Consider the following 23,216-nt stretch of genomic DNA (forward strand, 5'->3'; position numbering starts at 1 on the left):
AACAATGTATACTGATTAAAAAAAATATAAATTTTAACCAAAGTATTCTCTATACATTTACTGCGTTGGGTTTGCTGAAATATAGCTGAAACATACATTTACCCCGTCGCATGAATTTCCATAATACTCCAAGTGGTTAATTAAACAATATTGTAAACAGTTTTGTTGAAATATTGAAAATGAATCCAGTAACTGTATAGAACTGTCGAAAGTGGATCATGCTTAAAAAATAAATACAACAGTTATTTCAGAAAGATTGCTATTAAAACGCGTCAGAAATCTTTTTTTGTTATTTTGATGTTGTTCTGTTTTACCTCTTTCTGTCCGTCCATCCATCCGTCAGTCCGTCCTTCCGTCCCATGAATATTTGTTTCACTTTTCTCAGGAACTATATGACAAGGATTTCTGGGTTTATATAAATAAAGGCAACAGTAGTATACCGTTGTTTATATAAATAAAGGCAACAGGAGTATACCGCTGCTCGAAATTCATATGTCAGCTATACCGTGTGATTCATTTTCAGATTTATCACTTAACAACTTCCTGTTTACCGAACACTTGTAACTTTTCACTCATGATAGACAAATTAAAATTTTTCCTCACATTTTCTGAGGAACTACAATACAAGGATTTCTGAAATTTAGTTTCAGGGTTAATAGAAGTTATCTTTACTGTTTGATGCGTTTTCAGATTCATCACTCAACAACTTTCTGTTTACCGAAATATTTAGATGGGGATACAATCAGTGAGCATTATACGTAGCTCACAGTTTAACTTGTTTGTTGTGTTTTCGGATAACATCTTTAGAAATTATAAAACCCTAAACGAAAGTAGTTTTCAAAAGTTTAATACTTACTGTGTCCTTTCCTGGCATGAGTACCTTGCTTGCTTTCGCAAATATACATGTAAGAAAGGGATACACGACGATTCAATAAAATCAAATGAAACCAATCTCAATATTCAACATTTTTTCACTGTAAAAAAGCTTATGTTTTATATGTGATAATCATATTTAAATTCACGTTCTACAACTTGTAGCATTGTAATTAGGAAGTTTTTAAAGTCTTTTTAATGTTCGTTGTTTGCATACATTTTTGTGCATACATTTCTAAATCTTCTATACTGGTTAAAAAGCCATTGAATACAGGCAAATCAGGAAATAACTCAAACAGTTGTATTATTTCAATTCTAGGATAAGATTTTTTTCAAAACGTCATAGTAAAAGTGGTACAGTTTGAGCCGTAAAAGGAGTTCCTATGGGAAATTACATTGTCAATATTTACAGAAATGCAACCTATATAGGGTGAAAAAGGGGAACATTAAGAATTTAACCAAATTTGCTCTATTTCACAGATTTAAAAGAAATTAACTCAAATTTGAAGTTTTATAAATATTTAATGAAGATTAATAGAATTCTTGGTCTTAAATATGATGACTCAGCATAAATTCACAGTTTACAGTATGCATAGTTTACTTAAAGTGCTGGATACAAAATTAATGTATAATATTTGCATATTTGTAAGTTTAATTATTAAGAAGTGCTTATATTTACTCTTCACAGTCATTGAAATTCCTAGATCCTTCCTGAATATTATTTATGGGGTGTGTGTGTCCTTTCGATAACCCAAAAGTAAGCCGCTACACCCAAATCTTTTTTTTTTATCACCACGGCATTATAAATACAAGCTAGACAAACAAAAGTATCTCAACAAAACTAACAATAGTGTGTTCTATCCTGAATATGTACTAAATATTCCAAATTGCTAGAAACAGCAGAATGATTTAGGAAATTTGAGGCCCCAGGGGCAAAAAATAGAGAAAATTGCCTATCCCCTGGTTCATAAAACAAATAATTTAGGTTGTAAATGCTATGATTTTATGTTTTTAAAGTACTTGATATAGAAAACAATAACTATGCTTAGAAGTCATGCAAAAATCAGATGTTAGCAGTCATCTCTATAACATTTTAAGTGAATTTATAATTTATATTTTGACCTTTGAAAAAAATTGTGGTGCAAATGAACTTTCAATTTTAGGATAAGATTTTTTTCAAAACTTCATAGTAAAAGGGGTACAGTTTGAGCCGTAAAAGGAGTTCCTATGGGAAATTGCATTGTCAATATTTACAGAAATGCAACCTATAGACAAAGATAAAAAAAAAAACTAAACAATAAACTAATAACTAATTAATGATAAAACAGTTGGAACCAAATGAAAAAAATATCGCAATCATTTTTATAATGAAATATGATTATAGACTGCATAATACTGTTGAATAAAGAAGCCTATATTTTTCTAAAATTTAACAGTTGTTACAGGTAAGCTAAGCTTTATTCACTGTTCATTATTTGTGTCTTGCGTTTTCGGATAATACGTTAATTTAAATAGCTTTTTCCAATAGGTTAATTTCAAGAGACTATTAGTTGATATCAGCTGTGTCCCTTCCTGAAACAAGAGGTACTAATTCGCTTCGGAAATCACTTTTAAAAAGGAAATAAAGATGATCCGATAAAACTTTAAACGACAACACCCAAGTTCATAAACATTATAATTGGTATCTGCTAGACAAAGGTACCTCGTTACCATGCGTGCAATTAATGATGCTTTCTTCCTCAGATATGATAGCCATATTCAATTTCACGTTCTAAAACATGCAGCAATTTTGTCAGATATTTTCTAAATATTTTCAAATGTTCGTTATTTGCATACAGCTTCGTGCATTTTTTCATATTGTATAATTCCAAATCGCTTATACAGTTTTCAAGCCATTGGCATATTGGAATAAAATAAAATAACTCATGGAGCTGTATGTCTGCATTTTCTGTTTCGGGAAAAGAATCTATCATCTTCAAAGTTCTTTTAATTCGCAATTCAAGTTCTATAACCAGTGGTTTAAATTCGGTTTTATTGGTTGCATTTAAGTTTGCAATGAACTTTAAAGTATTATTGATTTGATAAAATCGCATTTTCATGTTAGGTGGTGAAACATTACTGCACTCTGGTAGTAATGCCATGGCTTCTCTATTTAATTGCTCGTATGTTCTTATGTTGGATAGTCCCTGAATTGAACTGTTAATAAAGCACAGAGCAAACGTATATTGACAAGTATTGCAATTCCTATTTGCTATATCTGATAATATCATTTCAGCATCACTAACTTCGTCCTGCTGTTTTCGAATTCTACTGAGATGTTCAATTTCATAATTCGTGTACAAGATATAATGCAAATCATCTGTTAGTTCATCATGTAGTTCATTAGATAACCAGCTCCTATGTAAATCCGTTGACATCTTTAATTTTTTAAGATGTTTGTATTTCATGTTTACATATGAATCGAAAAGGATTTTAACTGTCAAATCAAATACAGGATCGAACAGAGTTCCTTTTGCAGAAGTACGCCGTATATATAAGAGAAGAAATATGTAACGTCTGTCATCAGAACCAAATAAGAGAAGAAGTCTGTATAAGTAATTAACTTGATTGTGCGACTTTCTCTTCAAATAATACCGATATAGGAAACCATAGTAGTTTTCAAATCTTAACCACTCCCAATTATTTTCGCAGAAAAAAGCGGACATTTCTGCGTACAGATTGTCATATATAATGCTTTTTATCGGATTTTGAAAAAAAATGGGTAAACGAAGATCTTTTCCTGTGCATTTAAAAATTTGATTTCGCGTTAACTGTTTGAATGCTTGTCCAAAATGTGTGAAACATTTTCTGTCGTAAAGAAAGGATAGTTCATAATTTTCAACTAAGTTATAAACGATTATAATCTCACTCGCATTATCAGGGCGCTGAAAAGCCCAATTCATTTTTTCAAGCCACTGTACAACGTTGGTTTGACGATATATATAAGCCAGATATATTGGTATAACTTCATATTTATTACGACATTTCAAAATCTCATCCCCAAACAAGTCCTTTGATGATTTTATGAAAGACAACATCCCTTTTGCCGACGCAATATGAATTAATCCCAAATCGTCACTATTATATGGACAAATGACTTCTTTAAGTTTTGTACGATTAAACTGTAAATTTCCCAAATGCATTAGAAGTATCGAGGCTATACCGTCAAAGTTCACAGTTCCGTTATGATCAAATAGAATGTCTGCAGTTTCTGTTTGATTAACTAACTTGTAAGAATGAAATCTAGAATAGTTTGTATAGTACGATGGAATGGATCCGTTTCTGGTATAAGGCGCCAACAGTATGGAAAGAGTTAAAGCACTTTGGTTTGTTTTTGTTTTTTGCAATATATTCATTCCATTTTCTAGTAAATACCTAACTGCTTTTGGGTGTCCACCAATGATAGATCTGTGAAGTAAATTGTACCCGTCTTCGTCGTAACAGTTATCCAAATAAATTATAGAATAATTGACGAATAAACCGTCCATGAAAGAATATGAAGCGAACTCCCATTGTCTATTCCTTTCATTCTGTACAACTTTATGTAAAGGACTCCGACCTCCGTTGCAAAATGAGGAACTGTATATATTCAGTATGTGTTCGGCAAGAAATGGTATAGGAGATTCTGAAATCATACTCGAAAGAACAGGATTTGTCACTGCAGTTTGAAATTCGTCACTGGCATATGCCTTTAAAGTAAGAATAGGATAGATTCTTGACTTTTTAATAGATGTAATTAAAAGGTCTGTTACATTGATAAAAGAAAAGTTTTTATGCGAATGAAAATGTTGTGACAAATATAATATGACATACTCATGGGGCGAAAGAAGAACAGAAAAGTTTGTCTTACAAGTAGATGAAAATATATCATTCAAACTGCAATTTTTGGGCATTTTAAATGGTTCAAACAAATCATGCTCTGGCATTGCTTCAAATGCAAGTTCGAAAGAAGTTCTTCCATAGATGTCTTTTTGTTGAAGCAGGTCTTCAAACATGAACCCAATTGAGTGTTTAGCATGCACAAACGCAAAATAATTTCCACTTGAGCTGGCGTAATGTAAAAAGTGTCTGCCATAAATATCCTTGTGTAGTATGTTATGCTTTGAAACTTTAAGAACTTGGAACAGTGATGATGTAAACGCATCAAAGCCTTTATAATCTATTTTAACTAAGTCCTCGGCATGCCACGGTTGTAAAAAAGCATACTGTAGAATGGAACGGTTTTCCTTGTCAGTTACGTCAGGAATTATGTTGTTTTTGTTATGATTAAAGTAGTGAAAAAGTGTAATTGATTTACAAATAGCTGCAGAATGGAATGGCGAGGAGCCATTATTTGATCTTAAATTTGAAAGCTTAAATGAAAATCTATTTCCCAATACAATATAGTTCAAGAAGTTAATGCTATTGTGACAGAACGCATAATGAATTGGTGTCACTCCGTCAATGTCTCTAGAATACCAAAAATCATATCCTTTCTCATGTGTAAAACGTATAATATCCAAATTATCATAAATAGCTTCTAAATGTTCAACACCTCCATATGGTGGACAGGACTGTTCAAAACGTGTACTAGTAATAGTTATATTATGAAAATATTGGTTTTCCATTAAGTAACGGTAGGTTAAATTTACATTCTGCATGTCATGACATCTTTGTAATATATTGGCACCTGCTTCGTACAATATCTTGAATATCTCTGTTTGGTTGAACATTACCGCTGTCATTAAAGGATTATTTCCTCCAAAAGTAGGACAATCCAATGTATCATTGCTTTTTGTAATCAGAAGTTTAGCAATCTTAACGTGACCATTTCTAATTGCTCCATTTAAAGCGGATTCACACATGGACGAATGACCTAACTTTACATACCAATTCTGAAATTGATGTGTTTCTTGATAACTGCTTCCACTAGTCTTTGATGTTATATTATATCGTAACAATGTCTTATCTATATTAAGAAAACCAGGGAACACTTCACATGGCTTGCACACATCGTTAACATACCCTAACTGCAGTTTCACAGCTATATATTCTCCTTGAAGTGCTGATTGGTATAGAGAATAAAAGTCCGCCAAGGAGCTGTTATATTTTAGAAACAATTTCATTATAGATGTATGGCCATGTTCAGCAGCCAACTGAAAAGCATTAAGTCCCAAAGAGTTGTTTAGGTATAATAATGAAATCTGTTTTTCTATCAAAGCTTTAGCAATTTTCAGATATCCCTTTTGAGCTGTTAAATGTAAAAGACTGTATTGACAAAAGTATACGTACTTACAAACATATGCATAGTCATCAGTTGCTGACAAAACAATTGGATCATGAATGTAGCTGATGTTTGCGCCATGTTCTAAGCACGCTCTGAATGATTCTTTGTGATCATTTGCTAATGCTGTAAAAGCTGACTGCGACAATTTCTCTTCATTAATGTTTGAGGCGTTAAGTCTGATCAATTTCATCGTTAATTGAACTGTGTCATACGAATCATACTCTGTCACCACATTAAATAAGAGCTCTGTACCTATTACATGTTGTCAGTGATTTAAATCGTTTGCTTGATTCATTAGTAAAAATTCTAAATCTACATCTTTAGACAAAGCTACATGATGAACTACTTCTAATAAACTGTTGCTTTCTGTCAGATTTAAGGATTGTAACAAGTATTTTGCAAATAGTTGGTGGCCTCTCTTGATGTCAATATAAAAATTCAAATGTTTTCTGGAAGAATTTGTAAGAAAATCAACTAACGATTTGTGTTGAAAAGAGAGATTACCATCAGAAATTTTCAAAAAGTGCCCAAGTTCGTTGCCTAAAATTTGACCAGCTCGCAACCTTTCATTTGATTTCATTCCGGACACTTCAAGCAATTGATCTTCATCAATGGGATGTTTTAATGAGCATAAAACTGCAAACATATCCAAATATGTCTCAAACAATCCTTTTTCCCGAAATACTCTTTCAAAATTCAGCACATATATTCTTTCTAAAGTGTCAGGAATTTGGTCGTAATCACAGGAACCTTTCTGTATACAGTGGTGCAAGAATAATTTTACATGAAGAAAGTTTCCACCTGAAACTTTTGTCAGTTTTGTTATGTCTTTATCTTTGAGCTTTCTTGTCTTTTCAATATATGCACGTACATCTTCGAGATTTTCCTGTGTATGGTTATCGAGACTGACTGTGTCAAGCAATTTGAATTTGTTTGTAATTTGCTCAATATTTCTGCTGGTTATAAAAAATTTGACGTTGTCAGGAAAACAATGCATTTTTTTGTACAATAGATCTTGAAGACTGTGGCCTTCTGCTGATTGACATTCGTCAATCGCATCAATGATTATGATATAATTATGTTCTTTCCAAATGTTCTTTAAGGGGTTGAGTAGAGAAAATTCTAGACAAGCAACAGGGTCTTCTCTACATCTAATGCCATAAAGAAAATCTGATGCGCGGTCATCAGACAAAATAGAGTTTCCAAGTTCTGGTATTTTGTTTACGATTATGCCAACTAAATTTTTAATAAATACATCAGGCTTTGATGAACCTATAACATCATACCTGCACATATGATAAGCTAACACTCGTCTCTTTAGCTGGCGCCAAACACTGTCTTGTTTTGCACAAACAATATTAGATACAATCGAAGATTTTCCAAAACCCATATCAGCTGTCAGAAGAATTCCCTTGTTTGTTTGGTCTAGCTTTGATTCTAATATTGGCAGAAGCCACTCCCTCTGGACCATACTTTGGTTTTTTAGCTCTTCAACATATAAATCGAAATCCAAAAAACTTTGCCAATACGCATCAAACCGCATGCTTAAGCATTCTGAAAAAAATAAATGAAAGGAATGATGGAGTATTCAGGTTATCACGTAAGTTTAGCTTTGGTACTTGTAACACCTGGCGTAATAATTACATATTCGAGGTAGTCATAGGCATTAGCGAACTAGTAAAACACAAATTATATCAAAAGCATTAAAACTTGTAAATTCTCTCGTACTAACAATTGACCAAATGTAAAAAAAAAATGAAACAGAACACACATTTCTTTTCTCTCCGTTAGTTAATTTAAAAACTAGTAGGTAACACGGGTTCTGACCTTCTAAACTAGAATTATCACCGGGTCTGTTCATATATGAGAATATACTTTGGATCAAGATCTTCTTACCCTTCCGGAGCATATCAAATCACCTCCGGTTTTTGTTTGGTTTGCCCAGATTTTAATTTTCTTTGCTGTGGTATGAGGCAGTCGGTTTTTTTTTATTTTGTCGTTTTCGACTTATGTTTTTGGCTCTTCCTTTGTTATCTGTTGCCTCTTTTTTTCCTAATTGGTTTTGCTAAAAAAAATCTGCCGCTTTTGATAATATAGGCTTCAAGTATGCATCATTTGTTTAAGAAATTCGAACTCCATTGAGATATTTAAAGCGCCTCATTATATCTAATATTAACTTACATGGAGATGTTAGAGTTGGGGTACCTCAAGGTTTACTGTTGCAATGATATAACTGATAACTTTATATTTAAACTATACATTTTGCAGACGATACTTAGCTTTAGTACTCTGGAAACAACAATCAATTAATTGAACATGTAACAGATAATAATCTAAGTATACTAGACCCCGCCGCATTTTTGCGCCTGTCCCAAGTCAGGAGCCTCTGGCCTTTGTTAGTCTTGTATTATTTTAACTTTTAGTTTCTTGTGTACAATTTAGTTTAGTATGGCGTTCATTATCACTATACTAGTATATATTTGTTTAGGGGCAAGCTGAAGGACGCCTCCGTGTGCGGGAATTTCTCGTTGCATTGAAGACCCCGTTGGTGACTTTCTGCTGTTGTCTGCTCTATGGTCGGGTTGTTGTCTCTTTGGCACATTCCCCATTTCCATTCTCAATTTTAGATAATTTGGCTAAACATCGACTTGTTGATTATAATCAAAAGAAAACTGAAAGGCAGATAATTAAACCAGAAACATATCAAACAAAAGGCATATATAACTAGAACAATACAAAAAAAAATATATCCACAATGGAAAATGGATAAGCAAACGAGGATGTCTTCCGCTTTTTTCTTGGATTTTCCTTATATTTAACTAACGAAGAACCTCTAAAGAATATATATATCACTTATACGCACAACGTTGTCGTTTTTTTTCTACATGCGATTTGTTGACCTACTTATAATGCACTATTTGTTTGCCGTCATGCAATTTATGTTAAAAAAAAATTGAAAACAACACTTTATAAATGTCATGCGTCTGAAGTGCTTTTCTACAATCAAAACCGAAATGATGTTATGAGAGGGCTAATTCATAATTGATTATTTTTAACATTCGAACATATATACCTGCACCCAAAGGTTATGTTTCTTTTTAATTTAAAAAAACATAAGGAATCTACGGACTGATCGAAACTTTAACAGCAAAAGGTCAATAAATATCCATGGAGAACTGTGAAATGGAAGATTAAACCAGTAACAAATAGTTTCTTAGTTATGCTTGAGGAAATAAAAAAAAATCGCGTACACTTATGAATTTAGAATTAATAAAATTTCATACTTATATCATGCATGTATGTATGAATGTATGTATGTATGAGTTATCACTGCAATACGTTACCTTCATCTAAATATTGTTCATCAAATGGTGAAAAATGTCCATTGAGCACAAGTGCAACCAATGTGACAAAACCAGTAAGTAAACATATAAATATCATCAGTTGAACTGCAAGATTACAGCTCTTATTGTTACTTTTGGTTTTAACTATATTGTTGTGTTTAGTACCATCATGTCTTAATGTTAGCATATTTCCAAATCTCTGTTGGAAAAAAACTCTGACAATTCCATTGGATGACGAAAAGGTTAGTTGTTGAACTGATGTAACTACTTCCTCAGCTAAAGACTGCTGAAGCAAACGTTCCGGTATTCTCTGATTCAGTTTTAAATCATCTAAATCAACAAGAGCCTGATTTCGTGTTCTTTGAACGTTACCAATGGTTTGATCACTAATCATAACATTGTATATTTTCATGTTTTTGAAAAGTGACATTAAAGCTCCTAAATCCTGAAGAAGTTGTCCTTGTCTGACAGATTTGAAATCCTGAACAAAAACTTTTAACATTTCTTCAAAGGAACGTGGAAAGTCAACTGTATCGATATCCTTCCAGTTAATTCTTTCCCAATGTGTTTTGAAGCGGTTAAGTTTGTGAAGCTCTTTTTTCCAGTCCAAACACACTGTACACCATCTTCCAAACTCACGTCCAAACTTTCGACTACAGTCAACATTACAGTTTCCTAATGAAAATTTCACATAAATGTCTCTATGTGTTGTCTTCAGCGAGTCGGCTACAAAATCATGTAACCCTTCAATTGTTATTTTTAATCCAAAAGCTACGGACATAAAGTTATCAAACTGTTGAATATTTGTCATTATGGTCTGAATTTGATCAATAAATTAAAATAACAGTTGATACATATCGCATAACTTTTTAACTTTCGTTTTTAGATGGTTTCCAAAGACATGGATAAATAAACAGACTATCAAAACTTTTATATTCCTATCGATTAGTTTATGATAGCGCAGCTCATTTGCATACGAAAGGGGCATGTAACTGTGCATACACATTTATAAATGTATAGAATATTAAATGTTCCAAATAGTATACGGTTTAAATGCCCCATTTATTTCTTTTTCACATTGAAATTGTATACACAAATGTTCTTTAGACATCTATTTTATTGAATAATACAATAACAATAGATTGTAAGACGGCATGTTTCCTTTATCCTTCAACAGAGTACATGCTTTTATCTGGTATCTTTCGTCCCTCTTAGTAGGCGAGTGTAATATTTGAAAAAGACGTCTAGTTAAGGACTTTAATGCACCCACCTAACACACGGCTAATTTTTTTTTAAATGAAAGAATAATGATTAAACTTTGATTTTTGCCCGGTCGTCACAAAATCGTACGGTGCAGTTTTTGTAAAATTGACGTTTATTTCAGAAATAAGTTGAAAATTATAAAATTACGACATGTTTTTCAAGCAAAGGAAATAAGTCGTATCTCTTCTTTTAGACAGAATAATTAAGTGAATTAGATTCTTAAAATAATGAAAAACAATATTTATAACTGTAACTCCGCATGCTTTTGCATTCCTTCTAAATATTTGACATTTTGTACCAAAATTTTCATAATCCCGACCTTTTCGGATCTACAATTAAATTTTTATTAAATGTTTTTGCTCTCTATCCGTTTTAGAACATACCAAATTACTCGCCAGTTATCGTTTTTTCATTCAAGATCAAGACTTTATCTCAACATTTCTTAAAATCACGAATTTCTGTAATTTTATGATGTTGGGTAAAATCACTATAATTTCCGGAATCCCTTATCTATTTCGTTATCGTTTTTTACTGAATATATTAGTCGATTTCCGTGTACTTAATAGTGCTTTTAGAGTACGATAAATCATATTTAAACGGCTCTATTTCTATCTTTAACTTCAGTGTAGCTTAAATAGATATAAAATCGTCCGAAATAAAGATCAAATCAAAGTAAAACATAGTTTTTGAGTTCTGCAGAATTCACCCCTTTCTAAATAAGGAATCGTATCGGAAAATTGTAGAAAATCTTCCGAGTCGTGTCAAATTTTCACAGTCCAGTTCACAATGAAACCCTTTCTTTGCTAAAAAGCAAAAAAATGTCCATTTATTGACACAGTTGCATAGGCTGTCATGTATTTACTACATAGAAACTATGTAGTTAAACACTTAAATGAAGATACAGTTGTATTGCCGCAGTGGGAAAACGAAAAGATAAAGTTTACAGAAGACTGGTCGATGAATGTGAAAAAAATGGCAACATCCCATTTGAAAATACAAAATATCATAAGAGTTGCTATAAATATTTCAAAAGTAAGCACAACCTATCATCTTATGTTTTGTCTGTACAAAGACTTTGTACTACATGTACCAATTCTACCGACCAGTCTCTTCTCATATATATCAACGAAGGCAGTAGATCTACAACTCATTCTGATTTGTCTGTTTGTATAATTTGCAAATGTATAAAGCCTATAAGCAAGTTACACAACTTCATAAGGTATCCTCTGAGGAGCAAACTCAAGCTGTTTTGAGTGTTACTACATATATCTCCTACAATGATCTCAGTGATTTACAAAATAACTCATGATAATTTTACTATTAAATCTTTATACCATCGAGCTTGCATCGCTAAATATTTGCTACAAAATTTGAAATCAGAAATTAAAGAGCTATTTAGTTCTGAACATAAAACAGCTTTAACTAACATTTCGACGATTAAAGATGACGTGCCTGTAAACAAGGAAGTATTATGGTTAACAACTTTAATTACTTGATCAGTGAACCGGGCTTAATTTCTGCCCGAGGATCGCCGCCGAGAAAACTACACAACATATGATCAGCTTCAACAAAAACTAAAAAAACATGGTCAATTTATAGTTACATGTATACAGCTTCAACAAGGCCAAGGTGCATCCAATATTGTACAGTAGCTCTATAATTTTGTCTTATGCCGTAATGACGGAAAATTACCCGTTTAAAATGACTGATATACGGTCTGTCAAAATTAAAGATCTGAGCAGTGACTGCGAAACTGGTTGCAAGCATTTTATGCAGCTACTAGTATTTTACGGAAGCAGATATAGGGTAGAGTTGTAATCCAATCACCTTATCCATTATCTAAAAACATTTCACTGGATTATTCAATTGAAATTATGCCATCTGCTTTAAAAACATTTCTGTATTGTCTTAAGCTTTTAGATGATGACACATCTGCGGCAGTTAATAAAGCGTACGATAAACCTATTGACAAAGTTCTTAGATATATGGCTTTTGTAGAATGTATATTTAATATCTATAAATATTTTTTTTACTCTTTTTCATTTAGGTTTATCACTACAAATGCACCGCATTTATGGACACACCTTTGATAACTATCAACAAGTTTGACTGATCAGGAGATTAGAAACAATAAAAATGGGGCATCCATTCTACATGGCATTATTTTTTTTCTGGGGGTTAAAATTTTATCCAAGACAATGTCGACCTAACTACAGAAACAATAACAGATCTCCGTATGACTTTGGTTGGCTAAAAGGCAACATCGGTCCGGTATGATGTCATTCAACTTTCTACAAGATTTGATCTGTTCACGCATTGGTATAGGTATAGGGGGGGGTTGAGATTTCCAAAAACATATTTAAACCCGCCGCAATTTTGCGCCTGTCCCAAATCAGGAGCCTCTGGCATTTCTTAGTTTTGTATAACTTTTATTTTAACTTCTTGAGTATATTTCGAAGCTTAGTATGACGTCCATTATCATTTCAAACTAGTACATTTTTGTGTAGGGGCCAGCTGAAGAATGCCTCCAGATTTGGGAGTTTCTTGCTGCATTGACGACCCATTGGTGGTTTTTGGCCGTTGCCTGCTTTTTAGCGCGTTGGTGTCTCTTTGACAAATCCCTCATGTCCATTCCAAATTTTTAATTCAATCTGTATATAGTAGATCTTGTGTCCGCTTTGAGCAAAACCTCTGCTGTACTGATATATGCCCATGCCAAGGAAGTTGTCTTTGTATGGATATGTTGACCGATAAAAATGGTGAGATTACAAGTTTAAACAAAGCTATAATATTCCAATATCGCAATATTCCGACACCTAAATGGTCCAACATCTCATTGGTCCGACGTTTCGATCATTTAGTTTATACGCTAACGGGATTTTAACATCAGAAAGCCAAATAAAAGGTTCAATATTAGGATAGCCTTGTCCTCCGTTTGAAGCGGTGAAACAAGATAAAAAAAAGTAATACTTAGGGCCAAAGTAGCCGAACGTCATCACTAGCGTAATTTAAAAAGAGTACAAACTACTTTGTCAAGTGACTGTGTTGTTTGATTAATTATAAATATCTCAAGATACACGGCGGCCGACTGAAGTAAAATCAAACACAGTTTGACGTACAATGAGTGATCATATTTTCCTTGTGATGTTTTATATTTAAACTATCAATTTGTTAATATAAATATACTAGTAGCACTTTACTCATTTTAGTTATGTTTGTTAGTACTCTTATCATATCATAGTGATGTATGAGTTGTTAATGTCTGTGTCATTTTTGGTCTTTTGTGGATAGTTGTCTCATTGGCAATCATACCACATCTTCTTTTTTTATATATCAACATATTGCACTACAATAATAAAAGAAAATCTGCTCTATGGTTGTCTGATCTTGAAGCGGTTGGCAGGTTTCAAACTAACAGGAGACCATACGCTTCCTCAATTTTAATGAACAGCTCATCATGGGACTTTTCTAAACAATTAAAAATACGACATATGTTATATTTTCCTCTTGCTTCAAATATTTTTTTTCGGATTATTTATATCAAATTTGCAGATATATGTTTGTAAATACGTGCAATCAAATGATATGGAGGTATTATAAGATTTAGATAATGCAATGGCGACTACAGATACATTTGTGTGACTTAAATGGTTGATTTTCAAAGACTCCGAGAGAAAACGTTATGTAACATGTGTTACCGATAAAATCAACCAAAATTAATTAACATTATGATAGAAATATATTTTCCCAACAGTAATACAGCATTCCTATAAAATTGTTTCGTTTTTGCATTTTTTTTGACTCGATTTTACAACTGGAAGTATCCGTGAATTGAAATTGCACCCATGACCTTTGACCTCGATTTAAAAAAAATGCACCATAATTTCTTTTGACGACCGGGATATTTAGAAAGTACACATTCTTAGCTTTCTAGTGATATATAATTTAGCTGTGTGTTAGGTAGGTGCATTAAAAATGTAAATTTGGCTCTCATATCACTCGCCTATAGCCAATGCGAGTCGTATAATGTATTATCATATACTTGTATAAAATATTACTAAAATTTGACAGTTCAATAACATTGAAAAACATTAAAAGGCCATGAAAAGTTTACTAGTGTAACGTGTAACCGGGCGGGGACGTTTAGATATTTTTATCCTCGGGTTCGTACCAGTTTCCTGGATTTGAAAAGCAATTCAAAAGTTCTAAAGTCAATTAAATGTTTACACTATCTCTATCAAATATGAAACAAATACTATAATACATAAAACGAATTTCAACACCTATCAACCTAATCCGAACTTGTTGAATCAAAACTGTTTAAAACCCTTTCTGTCCGATACTGTTTAAAACCAACTGTTTGAAACTATAGTCTGGAACCTAAATGTATAGAACTGGTTTGAAACCTAAATGTATAAAACTGGTCTGGAACCTAAATGTTTGGAACCTGTCTGAAACCTAAATGATTGAAACTGGTCAGATGGTTTGGAACTATTGTCTGAAACCTAAATGTTTGGAACCTGTCTGGAACCTAAATGTTTGAAACGGGTCAGACGGTTTGGAACTATTGTCTGAAACCTAAATGTTTGGAACCTGTCTGGAACCTAAATATTTGGAACCTGTCTGGAACCTAAATGTTTAAAAAAACGGGACTAAACCTTAATGCATCAAACAGGCTGAACCGAAATGTATCAAACGGGCTGAAACCTGAATAAAACGAATGTATGGAAACTATTCAAACTGTTGTAAACTTTGTACGTATGAAACTTTATTGAAATATATTTATAAAACTGTTGGAACAGGGTAGCACTAAGGTATGGTTTAACAGCAAACACTCACTGCAATAGTGAGAGATGTGAGACGCAAAACCTTAGCACCAGCCCTGTTTGGACAATCTGTACCGAACCAACAGTCTCAGTCTTTCTATATTCTGTCCGCAGGTTCCAAGCACTACACTTCACTTAAACTTAACCGACTGCCTGCTATAAACTACTTCCTTTCCAACCTTTCCGATGTTCACTGTCTGCTGTCTTCGGTACAAATGACGATTTGAACTGAATAGCTACCCACTATTTATACTTCGAACGCGGACCTCGAAGAGAGCACCCTAGCAACAATTATACAGGTAAAGCGTCTGATAGCAACCAAGGATAAAGGGATGATTTTTAATGCCGTTTTCAACGATAAAGAGATCAAATGGAAAATTCAAAGAGGTTTCGATTAATACACAACTGTAGAAATATTATAACCTTCTTAAACTGTAAATTCGTAACACTACCCACGCCTCCGATTTCATGCGTCCTCGCATGAGTTTACACTTTTGTACTCACTAAATCAAAACACAATCAAAACCGTTCTCGTTAACACTAGCTGACACCATACCAAGGTCCTACTTTTAACCTCAATGTATCCACTCATTCCGCAGAATATCTCTCCCAGCAACTGTTTGTACACCGAGGGTTATACCATGATAACCAACTAATGGCTTTCCTACAACAATCTGTCGACAAGCGTCAGACCTAGGGGTACCTTAGCCTACTCACAGTTCCGGGGTTCCTGTCAGCCTCTTTCGACTAGCATGTTCTTTCTGTTTTGATAGCGAAGTTCCTATTTTCCAAATACTAGTACCATATTTTTATTCACATTTGTACAAGCAACTGAATACTGAACTTAAATTAAATTTTGACCAGATATAACCGTTTCAAATATTCTATTTTGAATTCCACTAGAAAAGTTGTGTTGCCAAAAACCGGTTTAAAACAATTTTGCCTCACAACAGGCCACTTATGGACCCCTCAATAAGAGTTGTTGTAAAGGGTTCTTTAACGTGCACAGAGCGTGGTACTCCCTGAACACGGGACCTCGGATTTAACGTCCCCATCCGACGGACGGACAGTCATAGACAATCACAAAATACTAAACAGAAATGCTCGACAAATCCCACCGCTAAGCCACCATTTGTAACGTGTAACCGGGCGGGGACGTTTAGATATTTTTATCCTCGGGTTCGTACCAGTTTCCTGGATTTGAAAAGCAATTCAAAAGTTCTAAAGTCAATTAAATGTTTACACTATCTCTATCAAATATGAAACAAATACTATAATACATAAAACGAATTTCAACACCTATCAACCTAATCCGAACTTGTTGAATCAAAACTGTTTAAAACCCTTTCTGTCCGATACTGTTTAAAACCAACTGTTTGAAACTATAGTCTGGAACCTAAATGTATAGAACTGGTTTGAAACCTAAATGTATAAAACTGGTCTGGAACCTAAATGTTTGGAACCTGTCTGAAACCTAAATGATTGAAACTGGTCAGATGGTTTGGAACTATTGTCTGAAACCTAAATGTTTGGAACCTGTCTGGAACCTAAATGTTTGAAACGGGTCAGACGGTTTGGAACTATTGTCTGAAACCTAAATGTTTGGAACCTGTCTGGAACCTAAATATTTGGAACCTGTCTGGAACCTAAATGTTTAAAAAAACGGGACTAAACCTTAATGCATCAAACAGGCTGAACCGAAATGTATCAAACGGGCTGAAACCTGAATAAAACGAATGTATGGAAACTATTCAAACTGTTGTAAACTTTGTACGTATGAAACTTTATTGAAATATATTTATAAAACTGTTGGAACAGGGTAGCACTAAGGTATGGTTTAACAGCAAACACTCACTGCAATAGTGAGAGATGTGAGACGCAAAACCTTAGCACCAGCCCTGTTTGGACAATCTGTACCGAACCAACAGTCTCAGTCTTTCTATATTCTGTCCGCAGGTTCCAAGCACTACACTTCACTTAAACTTAACCGACTGCCTGCTATAAACTACTTCCTTTCCAACCTTTCCGATGTTCACTGTCTGCTGTCTTCGGTACAAATGACGATTTGAACTGAATAGCTACCCACTATTTATACTTCGAACGCGGACCTCGAAGAGAGCACCCTAGCAACAATTATACAGGTAAAGCGTCTGATAGCAACCAAGGATAAAGGGATGATTTTTAATGCCGTTTTCAACGATAAAGAGATCAAATGGAAAATTCAAAGAGGTTTCGATTAATACACAACTGTAGAAATATTATAACCTTCTTAAACTGTAAATTCGTAACACTAGGTTTATTGAACAGATTACTAAAAATTTCCCCAGCGGGCTGATAATGGAACCTTTATCCTCTACATCCAGAATGTAATCACATGCCTTTCCGTTAATTTCCGTGACGTTTGTCATATACAACTTCGTGCATTTCCAAAAATGTGTTCGAAAACGAAAACACAGTGCAGAAAACCGCAAGTGATTTTAAGACTTTTCACAAAATGGTTGAGGAGCTTTCAAACTAACAACATGATAATTGTTGTGACAAGATAGATATAATGCTTGTAATATCAATAAAAATAATGAAAGTTAAGAAATTTGTATTTGGTTGTCTATAAAAGAGAGACGAAAGATACCAGAGGAACAGTCAAACTCATAAATCGAAAATAAACTGACAACGCCTGGCTAAAAATGAAAGGAGACAAACAGACAAACAATAGAACACATGACACAACATAGAAAACTAAAGAATAAGCAAGACAAAACCCACCAAAAATTAGGTGTGATCTCAGGTGCTCCGGAAGGGTAAACAGACCCTACTCCACATGTGGCACCCGTCGTTTTGCTTATGTAATAACAAATCCGGCAAATAGACTAATTCGGTAGTTCACATTCATGAAAGGGAAGGGGATTGAAGTTGCGATGTAAAGAACATATCCTAAATCATTTGTTAAACGGTTATTCCATAACAGTCAACCAACTCGTGATGGCGTCCGTAAAATTCACGAAGTGATGATTTCAACTTCACCATTTGGAACTCTTATTTTTAATAGCTTCCTTGTGAGCGGCAACCCTCTATCAAAAAATTCATCATAAGAAATGCAAGCACGGGAATATCGTATCAATTGGGAGATATATACCCGGAATGCAGGTGCTGCTGGAATGTTGCTACTTAGAAATGGAAAGTTCACAATTGGAAAGCTGAAATCATCTCTTTTGTCGTAAAGTTTTGTTTTCAACCGACCCTCATTGTCAATTTCTAGATGTAAGTCAAGATATGAGGCCGACTTAACTGTATCTGTTGTATCCTTTATCTCTAGCTCGATGGGATAGATGCGTTCAACATAGTCACCATATTTTGAATTATTGAGTGAAAGAACGGCAACTGTATAGCGGAAAGTAGAGTTAAAGGATATTGCTAAATTTTTATCTTTCTTCCTAAGAAGTTCCTGTATGAAGGCAGCCTCCTAATTATAAAGAAACAAGTCGGCAAGAAAAGGGACACAATTGGTGCCTATTGGAATGCCGACAATGTGTTGAAAAACACGTCCTCCGAACGTAACAAATATGTTGTCAATCAAAAAATCAAGCATCTTGATAAAGTCAGTTTCAGAGAATGTTTTGTTTGAATCAGAGTGATCCTTTACAAAGTATTTTTATTGCTTTTCTTATTAGATCTTGTTTTTACAGTTGAATTATTGCAATATGAATACGGAAATTACCCCCAACTTATTCACACGCACTTTGTCACATCCCGGTTTAAACAATCCCCCGAATTACCAACAAAACCAGGTAAAGACCCAAATTTTGAAAGGAGGACGGTTGCTCTCTAAACTAGCAAAGTTTGAGGGGAACAGATGCAACATTTGCAATACCCATATAAATGTAGCCCAATAAGAGAAGCCGTCCGGGCCGGACACCCCTCCCCTAAAAATATCTAAAAATTTATAAAAAGACAACATTTTAATTAACAGTTCTTGTCTGTATTTCTTCTGCTGAAGTATATGACAAAAATATCATTACATGTCATCTTTCATATTATACTCTCTATCGGCTCTCGTTTATGATATCAGCCCAAGAGCCACATTAGTTCGTTGTTTTCCTGTTTAAATGGTTTTACACAAGTAATTTTTGGGGCCCTTTTGCTTTAGCTTGCTGTTCGGTGTGAGCCAAGACTCCATGTCGAAGGCCGCACCTTGACCTATAATGGTTTACTTATATAAATTGCTACTTGGGTGGAGAGTTGTCTCGTTGGCACTCATACTACAACTTCCTATATCTAATTACACAACAATAGACATTAGATATTAACTGAAAATCTTACATTTTTCTTGAAATAATATTGCCATACCCCCATCCCCGCCTTAAAAAAAAGCAAAAGCAAATAGTATGTGCCTTATCACATTATTTTTAAGATAAGCAATAGGACATGTCACATATATTTATTTCATGGTTTTTATATCTGAAATTCAACCACATCAGTGGTTTCATGCTACTAGTATATTTGTCTTTAGTGTTTATTATCTGGCTCAGTGTAAATCTGTTGTGTAAGTGCTTTTTCGGTGCCAAACTTTAACATTAGACATTTTAAGACTTTTCGTAAGCCTCGGAATGTAAAAAAAAAGATGAAACAAGAAGATTGTCAGAAGAAAAGCGTGAGTGTTTTATATTATAGAAGAAATCACATATGTCCTTTAACATGGACAAAATGTACATCGTCATAATCTTTGAAAGAAATCACTGCCATAACGAATAGCCAATGGAAATGCCGTAATATCTGTTTGGTGTCCCATCCATATCAGTATTTGTTGCCTTTTTTTTTTGGTATGAAAATCAGAAATAGTAGATTTTGATAATTTTAGAAAAAAAACCTCAAATATTATGAGAAAACAAAGACCCCTCCAAAAACAATTGAAATTTAATAAATTTTGATGAAAATGGTATAAAGTAAAAACACAAAAATACTGAACTCCGAGGAAAATTCAAAAAGGAAAATCAAAAATCAAAAGTCCAAGCACATCAAACGAATGGATAACAACTGTCATATTCCTGACTTGGTACAGGCATTTTCTAATGTAGAAAATGGTGGATTGAACCTGGTTTTATAGCTAGCTAAACCTCTCACTTGTATGACAGTCGCATCAAATTCCATTACATTGTCAACGATGCATGAACAAAACAAACATACTCAAAGAGTAAAAATGTCAAAAATAGGGGTACAACAGTCAATATTGTGTTATCATCTTAATATCACTACATAAACAACAAATGTAACAAAGTAGCACAAAAAGGCATACATCAAATTCAACATTCTCATTTTGCTTTTCTTATACGGCTGAATTTATCTATGTAAAGTCTACCCATAAATGAAAGAAGGTTTTCATTACTGGTGTAAAATTGCGCGTTTGAAATTCGCACAGGTAGACATAAAAATAATTTTGTCGTATGACGGCATACATAAATGCAGACTCACGTAAAGTAGATATAACAAAAAACAGACTTACAGTAAAAATAATAAATAAAATAATGGTGTGGTTCAAAGTATGACGGGATACATAAGTACAGTTTCACGTCAAATAATGCTGAATTTATCTATGTAAAGTCTACCCATAAATGAGAGTAGGTTTTCATTACTGGTGTAAAATTGCGCGTTTGAAATTCGCACAGGTAGACATTCCGTATCAACAATGAAAACCTTCTATCATTTATGGGTAGACTTTACATAGATAAATTCAGCCGTATTTGACGTGAAACTGTACTTATGTATCCCGTCATACTTTGAACCACACCATTATTTTATTTATTATTTTTACTGTAAGTCTGTTTTTTGTTATATCTACTTTACGTGAGTCTGCATTTATGTATGCCGTCATACGACAAAATTATTTTTATGTCTACCTGTGCGAATTTCAAACGCGCAATTTTACACCAGTAATGAAAACCTTCTTTCATTTATGGGTAGACTTTACATAGATAAATTCAGCCGTATAGGAAAAGCAAAATGAGAATGTTGAATTTGATGTATGCCTTTTTCTGCTACTTTGTTACATTTGTTGTTTATGTAGTGATATTAAGATGATAACACAATATTGACTGTTGTACCCCTATTTTTGACATTTTTACTCTTTGAGTATGTTTGTTTTGTTCATGCATCGTTGACAATGTAATGGAATTTGATGCGACTGTCATACAAGTGAGATGTTTAGCTAGCTATAAAACCAGGTTCAATCCACCATTTTCTACATTAGAAAATGCCTGTACCAAGTCAGGAATATGACAGTTGTTATCCATTCGTTTGATGTGCTTGGACTTTTGATTTTGCCTTTTGATTTTTGATTTTCCTTTTTGAATTTTCCTCGGAGTTCAGTATTTTTGTGTTTTTACTTTTTACTACAACCAAGTCGATGTCAAGTTTCTTCCTAGAAGAAATTTTACTGCTGGTGGATTTTTCCCCGAGGACTACTTTATGTTGGTGAAACTCGACAAACTTTACGTAAAAGGATGAATCAACACCGGTCTGATAATAAAGATCCGCAATTCAGGGTTCTTTATAACCACTTTAATCAACCGGACCATGATCCTTCGTTATCTATGAAAGTACGCATCATCGAGAAAATTTATCACCACACAAATAGTCCAGTACTTAGTACTCCTTTCCGAAAAGATAGAGAAAATTTCTGGATAAGGGAACTAGGTACTGCAATGCCATATGGTTGCAATGATAATGTCAAAGGAGTAGGAAATTTGTCAAGTCCAGCCTGCAGTGATGTTAATGTAATGAGTTTATTTAATACTACATTACGAAACCAACGTAGTCATTGACAAAAACGTTACCATCGGTCTAATGTAAAAAAGTCTTCCAAATCGAGATCGGCCTCTGGAAGCTTTGATGACCTTCTTTCTCATCTGCATCATCCGTTAGGGTTACATTACATTAGAACTATTCTTTTTTCACTGCCGGTTAATTTTCTAAAATGTTTGAGAGATTATGCACTTGACAAAGGAGGTACTAATACATTTTCTCCAATATACAGACTTGTCAGTATAATTTGTGATGTAGCTCTTTTCCGTCTCTTTAAACCAGTAAGATCGGAACCTTTACATGAGATATAACCTCCCCCCTCATTTTGTTTTTATCAAAATGCCCCTCTCCCACTTTTGTTTTATTTAAATTTTCAAAATATGAATCCACCAGGAAAATTTGACATGATATTTTTTTTTGCGGTCGAATTAAACCATTACAGAGAAAATTATTTCGTAATTAGCCAGATTATTGATGAAACAGACTATTATATACAGAATAAAAGTAGTGAGTGAACATTGAGTTATTCCTCAAAATGTCACCTTGAATTCATTTATTGTTGATAAACAAAAAAAAATTGTGATATTGTTTTATGTGCATGAATAAACAATCAAATTGTTATATTTTGCTAGACAGATATAAGAAGATGATGTATAAGTGGCAATGAGACAACTCTCCATCCAAGTCAAACATTTTAAAAGTGAACTATAGGTCAAAGTACGGCCTTCAGCGTAAAACCATTAAAACGGGAAAACCAACCGTCTAATATACATGAAAAAAAAAACAAGAAACGAGAAACACTTATGAACC

At 33.7% G+C, this 23,216-nt stretch overlaps 2 protein-coding genes across 2 annotated transcripts; both read right to left on the reverse strand.

Annotated features, from left to right (window-relative positions):
- Positions 1-528: 528 nt before the first annotated feature.
- On the reverse strand, positions 529-6,368 carry LOC139489925 (uncharacterized). The gene is made up of 2 exons (XM_071276771.1): positions 4,288-6,368; positions 529-616 (listed from the first exon to the last, which is right to left on the reverse strand). Exons 1-2 carry the CDS (start codon positions 6,366-6,368, stop codon positions 529-531), a joined length of 2,169 nt encoding a protein of 722 aa, XP_071132872.1.
- A 75-nt stretch (positions 6,369-6,443) lies between these two features.
- Positions 6,444-10,431, reverse strand: LOC139488124 (protein TANC2-like). The gene is made up of 2 exons (XM_071273518.1): positions 9,523-10,431; positions 6,444-7,732 (listed from the first exon to the last, which is right to left on the reverse strand). Exons 1-2 carry the CDS (start codon positions 10,331-10,333, stop codon positions 6,444-6,446), a joined length of 2,100 nt encoding a protein of 699 aa, XP_071129619.1. The 5' UTR covers positions 10,334-10,431.
- Positions 10,432-23,216: the final 12,785 nt, after the last annotated feature.

This window comes from Mytilus edulis, chromosome 9 (genome assembly GCF_963676685.1).
Source record: "Mytilus edulis chromosome 9, xbMytEdul2.2, whole genome shotgun sequence".
NCBI classification, from domain to species: domain Eukaryota; kingdom Metazoa; phylum Mollusca; class Bivalvia; order Mytilida; family Mytilidae; genus Mytilus; species Mytilus edulis.

What these genes read in the sequence shown, in the direction of transcription:
- LOC139488124 (XM_071273518.1), bottom strand. Translation starts at nt 10,333, where the DNA reads ATGACAAATATTCAACAGTTTGATAACTTTATGTCCGTAGCTTTTGGA. An exon ending in TGAACAATATTTAGATGAAG is followed by an intron (nt 7,733 to 9,522) that starts GTAACGTATTGC and finishes TATTTTTTTCAG; the next exon opens with AATGCTTAAGCATGCGGTTT.
- LOC139489925 (XM_071276771.1), bottom strand. Translation starts at nt 6,368, where the DNA reads ATGAAATTGATCAGACTTAACGCCTCAAACATTAATGAAGAGAAATTG. An exon ending in GGACACCCAAAAGCAGTTAG is followed by an intron (nt 617 to 4,287) that starts GTATTTACTAGA and finishes CTTGTATTGTAG; the next exon opens with TTCCTCAGAAAATGTGAGGA.